Below are 9,788 nucleotides of genomic sequence, written 5' to 3' on the forward strand. Positions count from 1 at the left end.
TGGCGTCAGCTTTCCCAAGCTTTGGATACTTGCAAGCTCTCTCTCTCTCTCTTCTTATGGTCGCTGATGCCAGAACGAGTTCCTACAGATGAAAAAGAAATGAGGATATATGGATCAAAGTTCTATGGGCATTGGTAAATGGTAGACTATTTGAGTGGTTGGCGGTGGTTACGGAGGTGGGCTGAGTTTTTTTTCTTCACAACAGTCAGTCACTCTCTACCCCAAATCAAATTTGTTTCCTTCTAGTATTATTTACATTATTGCCATTGAATACTTAAAAAATAATATATTTGGGTAAAAGATCATTTTACGGTAGCAGCGGTCCGTCTCACTCCAGGTGGTTGCGGTGGGTGGTAGTGTAGGGTTGCTATTTTAGGCTGACCAATGTAGTCTATGGGTTGGTCTCCGGCTTGAGCTATGTTGTTTATGGGCTATGCCTTTTAGTTTTTGGGTTAGGATTTTGACTTCTTGGGCTTTATGTTGTTTTTGGGTTATGGATTTTTTGTGGGCTTTATTATTATATTTATATGGGAAAATGACGGTCAATAACGTGTTTTGATAATTAATACCTACTAAGGACATTTTCAGCATTAACAATTGTTCTTAGTATGTCCTTGGCGGGTATTAATTATCAAAACACGTCCTGGGCCGTCATTTTCCCTATTTATATCTGTTTAGATCCTTCAGGTGATCTGGGCTAGGTCTATTGGGGTTTTGTTTGTTGACTTTTTTTGCCAACAATAGCCTGTTTTGTAATCCTTTTTCTTTTCAATAAAACTTACATGCTAGCAATTTGGCTCGATAGCCGATCTATTCACCCTGAGAGGATGCTCCTTAGGTCGAAATCCATAGATTTGGACGGATTCAAACAATAGTTAAAGTTAAAATGACGGTTCATGACGTGTTTTGATAATTAATATCCGTTAAAAACATGCTGAGAATATTTTTTAATGCAGAAAAGTCGGTGACGGAAATTAATTATCAAAACACGTCATGGGCCGTCATTTTTCCGTTAAAAGCAGAAGCCTGCTAGGCCTCAAAATCTCGGGAGACTAAAAACCTAAAAAGACGGTCCAGGCAAAAATTAGAACGCCAGAAAGGAGATATCAAAATTGAATATACTCACCTCCATGGTCCAATCCAGTCCATCGAAAGGGTCATGGGTTAAGCCCATAATTTGAAACTAAAGCCCATAAGCCCATCTCGTCTCGTCATTTAACGAACACGCTCGAACCCTCTCAACTCCAACTAGTACTTTCTTCTGTAAAGTCTCATCATTCCCGCTTCAACTCTTTTCGATCCAAAATCTAGGGTTTTGAAGTAATAATCATTTCCAGATCTAGGGTTTCAAATCTCCCATCTCTCTCTCTCTCTCCAGTCATGGCCGTCCAAGCCTCACGCCAAGCCTCATCAAAAACCGAGTCCTACGTGGACAACAAGCGCAAGGAAGACATCCGCCGCGCCAACATCGTGGCCGCACGGGCCGTGGCCGACGCCGTCCGGACCAGCCTGGGCCCCAAGGGCATGGACAAGATGATCTCCACCGCCTCGGGCGAGGTCATCATCACCAACGACGGCGCCACCATCCTCAACAAGATGGAGGTCCTCCAGCCCGCCGCCAAGATGCTCGTCGAGCTCTCCAAGTCCCAGGACGTCGTCGCCGGCGACGGAACCACCACCGTCGTCGTCATCGCCGGCGCTCTCCTCAAGCAGTGCCTCTCCCTCCTCGACGCCGGCATTCACCCCACCGTCATCTCCGATGCTCTCCACAAGGCCTCGCTCAAAGCCGTCGACGTTTTGACCGCCATGGCTGTGCCGGTCGAGCTATCGGATCGAGAATCACTCGTAAAGTCCGCCAGTACTTCACTCAACAGCAAGGTAGTTTTTGGAAAAATTAACTTGCTTTTATGTTTTAGGAGTTTGTGATTCTACATTAACAGCATGTTTAAGAGCATCTCCAGCCTTTACCTATACTTGTACTCGAATTGGAGTGAAAGCTTTCATTTTTTTTTTTGAGTAAAGCTTTCATTTTTTGAGTAAAAGCATTCATTTGATACGAGGCAGTCTAATGGACAAATTCAAATCTAAGCATTAATTCGAGTAAAAGCTTCTTTAGTGGAATAGTTGTAAATTTGAGAGTCACAAAATAGCCTTTGTTAGTGGCATAGTTGTAAATTTGACTAAAGATTGAGTGAAACTCACTTTGATATAAGTCTGAGTCAAGGAGTGGAGTATTTATTTTGAAGTGATTTTTACTTTAAGTTAGAGTTTAAGTGAAAAAAAAGAGTAATGGGGTTAACGGATATGACGTGTAGTCGAGAAAGTGGGTGATATTGTGAGGATTGAAGTTACAGTCCTATACATCCCATGTATTGTAGTATTTTAGGATAGGAGGGCATAAGTGAAGCACAATTAGCTATGTTGGCATGAGTGAATCAAGATTTTACGTGTCTTAGTATTAGTGAAGTAAAAAAGTTTACAAGTCTTCTTCTGTGTTGTCTTCTTTTATTTAGTATGTGAAATTAAAAAGCTCTTGCCTTCAACAGGTGGTAAGTCAGTACTCTACTCTCCTCGCCCCTCTTGCTGTAGACGCTGTGCTGTCTGTTGTGGACCCCGAAAAACCCGATTTGATCGATCTCCGTGACGTCAAGATTGTGAAGAAGCTCGGAGGGACAGTGGACGACACTGAGCTTGTAAAAGGTTTGGTATTTGATAAAAAGGCGAGTCACGCTGCTGGAGGTCCAACTAGGGTTGATAATGCGAAAATTGCTGTTATTCAGTTTCAGATTTCGCCCCCTAAGACGGATATAGAACAATCTATTGTTGTTTCGGATTATACCCAAATGGATAGGATTTTGAAAGAGGAGAGGAATTATATTTTGGGTATGATTAAGAAGATTAAGGCTACTGGGTGTAATGTGTTGTTGATTCAGAAGAGTATTTTGAGGGATGCTGTGACTGATTTGTCGCTGCATTATCTTGCGAAAGCCAAGATTATGGTGATAAAGGACGTTGAGCGCGATGAGATAGAGTTCATTACAAAGACTCTCAACTGTCTGCCTATTGCTAACATTGAGCATTTCCGCGCTGAGAAGTTGGGTTATGCGGATTTGGTTGAGGAGGCTTCACTTGGGGATGGGAAGATTGTGAAGATTACAGGAATCAAGGACATGGGTCGGACCACGACTGTGCTTGTTCGTGGGTCGAATCAGTTGGTCCTTGATGAGGCAGAGAGAAGCTTGCATGATGCTCTCTGTGTTGTGAGGTGTTTGGTCAATAAGAAGTTTCTGATTGCAGGCGGTGGTGCACCAGAGATAGAGCTTTCGAGGCAGTTGGGTGCATGGGCTAAGGTTTTGCAAGGGATGGAGAGTTACTGCGTGCGATCTTTTGCAGAGGCACTTGAAGTTATTCCCTATACCTTGGCGGAGAATGCAGGTTTGAACCCAATAACAATTGTTACAGAGCTTAGGAATCGGCATGCGCAGGGCGAGATCAATGCTGGAATCAATGTGAGGAAGGGGCAGATTACTAACATCTTGGAAGAGAATGTGGTACAACCTTTGCTAGTTAGTACTAGTGCAATTACTCTTGCTACGGAATGTGTGCGGATGATCTTGAAGATTGATGACATTGTCACAGTTAGGTAGATTGCGCTGTTGCATTACCGTGTTGGAGACTGAAAAACTTTTTGCCTTGTTAAATTTCGGTGTGTGCTGCTACTATGTTTGCTTTGCTTTCTTCTGAGGTCTTCTTTGTTGCATTTCACGTCTATTGAATTTTGTCCGTGGTCTTTTCAGAAGTGCACGTTTATTTTGGTCATCTTATTGTGTTTGTATGCTACTAGAGATGAAAACAGTAGTTGTAGTTGCGTGAATCATTCAAAATACTGCTCTGAGCTGCAAATAATGATCAATCTTGTTGAAATGTTTGTTTTTTGTATGTGCTAATGTCATGGAAGCTTTTTCTGGTTATGGGAAATTAACCACGCTGTTTAACATATTTGTTAGGTGTGAGAAGCATTATGTGAATTTTTTAGGTTAGCTTGATTATTATTTTTAGGTTAACTTGATTATGCTGCTTAACAGCTCTTTGTTCAACGGGGAAAAGTTTCTATTTTGATACTTTAGCTCACTCAATAGTCAATTCAATATTATGGACATTTTCAAAAAGGTTTCCACGATTTTATGGCGAGAATAGTTGCTATCTAGTATCTACCTTTTTTTTAAATCACGCAGACATGCTTTGAATGCATGTATTTAATCACTGTATGTTCTTGAATTGTACGGTTGTATTTTTTCTTGGTGTCATCAACCATTCGATGGGGATGTGGCAATGCTTTGTTGCAGAATCAGATTAATTTTCCTAGGAGCTAGGAAGTTGTATTGAATTGGGACCCCATAAAGTGAGAGAAACTGAATAGGCTGTAGGAAACTTCCAGGGAAAGGGAGGATTATGTTTACTTTGCCATGTTAGATGTTTGTGTGCTGCTACTATGTTTGCTTTCTTCTGAGGTCTTTTGTGTCACGTTTCATGTCTCATGATTTTTTTTCCTTGGTGTTTTCAGTAGTGTGTGTTTTACTTTTGTCATCGTATTAGGTGGATATGCTATTAGAGATGAAAACAGTAGGCGTAGTTGTGTGGTAAACATCTTAAACACCACAGTAGGCTTGTTGAGCTGTTTCTCTTTTTCTATTTATGCTGTCTAAAGTGCGAGAAGCATTATGTGAATTTCTACATTAACCTGTTTTTCCTGCTTCGAAACTCTTTGCTTTGGGAAAAGTTCCTACAGTGATACTGTAGTTCGATCTATGCAATGTTATTGACTTCGTCAAAAAGGTTTCCATGATTGTATATTTTATGCTAGAATAATTGTTGTCCAGCTATTTTTTTTATTTTTATTTTTATTTTTTATCTTGCAGACATGCTTACAAATAATTACTTAAGTTACATTATATTCTTTTTGAATGGGAAATACTAAATAGTATTCTGTCAAAGCGTTTCATCAAACATTTGATGGACATACAAAAAGCATCTGTAAAACCAAAGGTGGCAATGCTTTGTAGCTGAAACGGAATAATTTCCTAGGAACCAGGAGGTTGGTATCCAATTGGGACCCCAGAAAGGAGAAAAACTGAATAGCCACGGGAAATTTACAGGGAAAGGAGAGAACTGAAAAGTATTGTCACATTAGAAAATATTGCAGAGAGACTACAGTCGAGATGATGGAAGCCTTTCTAGTCTTGTTTAAGAGGGGTGTTTTGGGCTGAGATTAAACAGTTTAGATAACTTACGGGCTAGGGTTGTTTTGTTGTTCTATCTTCATAGGAAAGAAATTGTACATAAAATGGGGAAATATTCCTCCTAACATGTTCACACCCTGCTCAAATTTTCTCATATATTGAATTGTGCTTCTGTTGCTTGTGTGGAATGGTATTGTTAGGATATGATTCTTTGATGTTGCAACTTATTGGAGAATTTGGGGGTGTCGTATGACTTTTAGTTGCCACCTGAGTCGATGGATTTGATGACTCGTGTTATGATCTTCCCGTGTTAAAATTACCACTTATCCCGAAAGCTTAATATGTTAGTAAGTGAGCCCAATAATGTATATCAACCTGTCCAACACCCTCCCTCACGTGCATGTTTTCTTGAACGTGGAGATGCGCACATTGAAACCGAATGCAAGAGGAAGAAGCAGAACTGAAACGGACAACAAAATGCAAAATAGGATACTTAAACAAAAGACCTCTAAGAGACCAAAAGCTCTTACGTCTTGCTAAGCTATAATTATTCCAAAAGCTTAAGCCCAACACTACATATTATGCCAGCCAACACTTCGGTATCATTCTTGTGCATACACATTTGTTTTTTCCCCTTTTTTTCTTTTGTGTCTTGATGTATGTCTTGTTGTCACTTTCGTTTATTTGGACGCAAACCTTTCCCAATGCTTCCAAACAAAAGCTCTCTGCTATGAGCAATTTTCATCTTGTGTGCTTTCATCGTTGTGCTATTCTTTGATGAGAAGTTGCCTTGTCTTCTGCATTGAATCTGTAACTCGGACAAGCATTGCTATCCCTGGTTCCTGTACTTAATTTAGTTGATGCTTGGGAAGTCTTCGTTGCATTTGACATGTTTTAAGCTTTATGGACATTTAGGCAAGAATGGATTTCATGGAAGCTAAGTGTCCTTGTTGTAGTTGTTTTTTGGATCCCCTGGTTGCATTTGTCAAAGGTTTAGGCTTTATGGACACATTTGGGCAACGAATAATTCCATGGAAACTCTCAATCGTGCTTGTAGTTGATTCTTTGTATGTCCTGCTTGCACTTGACAAACATTTTGAGCTTTAGGGACACCAAACAAACAATGCTATTGAAGCTCTCTATCTTGTGGTGATCTTGTTTGATGTGTTTATCGCCAAATTCTTAGCTTTGTGCTTGAAAACTGGTATATTTCACAACAGATCATGCTATTTCCTTCTCACATACATGACAGGCAAGAAATCTGAGTACCACATTAAAGGTGCAGCTACATTTGTTTCTACTTGAGTTTTTTGGCACTTTAAAATGTTTCTTGGAAAAGTTAGGTGACATTGTAGTGGGGGAGATGTAAGGATGTTTGTGGTACGATGTTTTGGTGTCTCTGTCACTCTACACTTAATAATTTCAAGATAATAATGTTCGGATGAGGCACTTAATGATATCTGATTGAGCTGATTTTTGGTATACTTGTTCTACTCGACGAGCTCTACGAAGTGAATGTTTCCGATCGTCGGAGCGAGACCGGGACGGCGACGTTTTGCCGTGCACAGCACGCGGTGCAGCACCTTCCCCAGTTCGTGAAGTACTGCTAGTTCATTTCCTTTGCTCTTTTTCTGGGGTCGATAAAATCGAATTTCGTGTCTAGTGAATTTTGTACAAGCTAGGTGCTTTTAATAGTGAATGCATGTTTGCTTCGTCATCTGATGGTGTTTAGATGCTATAGACTTGAGCGAATTGCCAATGCCAGAAGTACGTACTCTGCACAAGTTCTCTCGAAATTTGACGTTTAATAAACTTCACTGAATTTCCATTCAATTTCAGACGTTTAGTAAAGAACATATAGACATCAACACCGATAATTAGGTTTCCTTTCTTTTAATTGGCCTTAAAAAGGAATGGGGAAATGTCGATGATGTGAATCACGTCTACATAAGTCAAACTCATCACAACATCGACGTATATAACTTAACGCAAAGGAGCTATGGTAGAGATCATACGTGAGCCTCCATTTCACATTCATATGAACTACCAACATTTCCATGAGTGCATTTGAAACTGTGGTTTCCGCTTTCCACAGCTCAACCCGTCAACCAAGATGAGTCTCAGTAGCTGTGAGGTTTAGTACTGAGACCCAATATGCATCAGAGCTCAACATAAGCTCATTTGAATGTATTGGAAAACTTGTCCAACATATTTTCCATTACTGTTGTAGAGTCGTAGACTTGCGAAAGCCAAAAAACAGGAACCGACTGAATGTTGGGCAAGGACCTTCATTCACCTAGGTCCTTGAAGATGAAGCAGGGGGGCCGCGGTGCCTTGGGCACGATAAGGGCCATTCTGGCCGCTCGTTTCAGTACGGACGTCTTGGATCTAATTCGAGTGCATAAAAATCTCGACCGTCTGTTGCTTGGATTAGAATTCGAGTCGTCTTGCTGAGATGAACGGCCAGATAGGCCGCTTGGCATAGTTGCCAAGCGGGATGCTTGGCAGCATCCCCGGGTATAGCTGGGCCTCGGCAAGTTTATGGGCGGCTAGCACGGACCTGGAGACCCTGCCAAGCAGGGGTGCCGAGCACATCTCGGCCGTCAAAAAGTGTTTTGGACGGCCTAGATGTAAAGGTATCGAACGGATTTAAAAAAAAAAAAAAAGGAAAAGGAAAAAGATGTTTCGATCCGAGCCGTTGATTCAGAGATGAACGGCCGGATTGGCTGCTTGGCAGGGGTGCCGCTCGGCAGGGTCCCCAGGTCCGGCTAGCATTTCATTTCTTACAACTTTCAGGACTTCAACAAAATTAAAACAAAAGCACAAGTTACAGAAATTCGAAAGAGCATATTGTAGAAGATGGGATGCAGATGTAGGATTGTTGAGTCAGTCGAGAAACTGCACACTGTTCGCGAAGATGCGTGCCTCCTGGACTCCTTTGCTATGTCGGCTTCAATTTCCACCAGAGCAGATGATCGAGCTAGCTTGGCACTGAATAACCTGCTGAATCGTCTCTGTTCCTTGCCCTGCCTTCTTCACCCAAGCTGCAGCCCCATGCAATGTCTCAGCATTCCACGCTCCGTCTGTTGCAAAATGCCATGCACCATTTAGGTTGGCTTCCCCATTGAATTGGTTGAAAACATGGGAAATCTTCTACGAATGCCGGGCACCATTCCAGGCTCGTTCGAAGAAAGATTCATTCCGGGCTTGTTGACTTAACTAGAGTTGTACATTTTGTAAGGTTACTCAAGTTTATCGTCCATGATATCACAGTTGCGGGCTCCTCAAACTTTGCGAGTGTGTCCGGCTTATGATAAAAAAAAATAATTTAAATTTCAACAGTTTGTTTAATTGAAACAAATTTTGATCCGTGTTCCTTGAGAAGCTAAAGTTGAATGAGTGTAATAAGTTTTTGATATTAAGCGACCCCTCTTAAAAAACCACTTGTGTAGGTCGGGTTTGAGAATTCCAGAAAGGTCAGAGTGAGGCATAAGTGCCGGCCTTGAGACAAGCTTTTTTTTCGTTCAACAAAACAGTTCAACCTTTGGTGCAGTTTATGATCTTTTGGAATCGACAAAATATAGCAGAAACTCATTTGCCCTTGTTTAGACTGGTTCTGGAATGCTTTTTTTTTTTTTTTTGTCTTCCTTTCTATCTAAAACTATAAATAATTCAAAGCAGACAACTTAAGTATTTGTCTTTTTTTGTTCAGGTTTGATTTTATATATATATATATATATATATATATATATATATTTATTTTGAATTCTGTTCGAGATAAGTACAGTATATAATTTGAAAAAATCGAATTCAAATTAGCATAAGTATAATTTTTTTTTTTTTTTACATCTTTCAAAAGGTAATTTACAATTATAGTTAACCAAAATTCACGGGGACTATATTTTTGGTCATTCTTGTATCTGTGTCAGATTTTTAAAAAAAAAAGAAAGAAAAATTATTGTATATGTGGTACCAAAGAACTCGCGCTGTTTCTTTTTTGAAGTCTCAAAATTCTTGGCATACTCTTCAATAAATTTCCTTTGTCTACCTATTCTTGTAAAACCTCTCACAAGACCCAAACCAATAGTGCTGCGGCATTAACGCTCATCTTCTGGGGGAGGGAGTGAGAGATAGATGTGGGGTGCTGAAAAAGGAGGGCAGGAGGTGGAGGAGAAGGAATTGGATTATGTGCTCGTACCATTAGGGTTGGTGGTGTTCGGAATGTACTACGTTTGGCTCCTCTTTTCCATACTCCGACATCCCGCAAGAACCGCCGTCGGACTCAATGCCGAGAGCCGTCACCAGTGGGTCTTCTCCACGATGTCTGTTAGTGTTCGCAAACCCTCATCTTCTCTCTCTCCGAATATTTGTGTGCACTCAAGAATAACAAAGTTTTTAATCACTTCTTTGATTGCAGGACCACCCAAAGCTTTGGATGAGGACGAGACTGGGTTTCTTGACAAGCTAGAGTCGGTGAGGTAATGTTTCTGAGCCCTGATTTGCTTTGTTATCAATGTTCTAAAAGTCCCCAGGCGCTAGTTAGGCGGT

The 9,788-nt window shown here is 40.8% G+C and overlaps 1 protein-coding gene across 1 annotated transcript; it reads left to right on the top strand.

Annotated features, from left to right (window-relative positions):
* The first annotated feature begins 1,237 nt into the window (after window positions 1-1,237).
* LOC131310599 (T-complex protein 1 subunit delta) lies at window positions 1,238-3,819 on the top strand. The gene is made up of 2 exons (XM_058337711.1): window positions 1,238-1,878; window positions 2,547-3,819. The coding sequence occupies exons 1-2, from the start codon at window positions 1,381-1,383 to the stop codon at window positions 3,645-3,647; spliced, it is 1,599 nt and encodes a 532-aa protein (XP_058193694.1). The 5' UTR covers window positions 1,238-1,380; the 3' UTR covers window positions 3,648-3,819.
* The last annotated feature ends 5,969 nt before the right edge of the window (window positions 3,820-9,788 follow it).

This window comes from Rhododendron vialii, chromosome 12a, assembly GCF_030253575.1.
Source record: "Rhododendron vialii isolate Sample 1 chromosome 12a, ASM3025357v1".
NCBI classification, from domain to species: domain Eukaryota; kingdom Viridiplantae; phylum Streptophyta; class Magnoliopsida; order Ericales; family Ericaceae; genus Rhododendron; species Rhododendron vialii.

Bases quoted from the DNA above. Each gene is read 5' to 3' on its own strand.
- LOC131310599 (XM_058337711.1), top strand. From the start codon at position 1,381: ATGGCCGTCCAAGCCTCACGCCAAGCCTCATCAAAAACCGAGTCCTAC. The intron at 1,879-2,546 runs GTAGTTTTTGGA...TGCCTTCAACAG, and splicing joins GTACTTCACTCAACAGCAAG to GTGGTAAGTCAGTACTCTAC.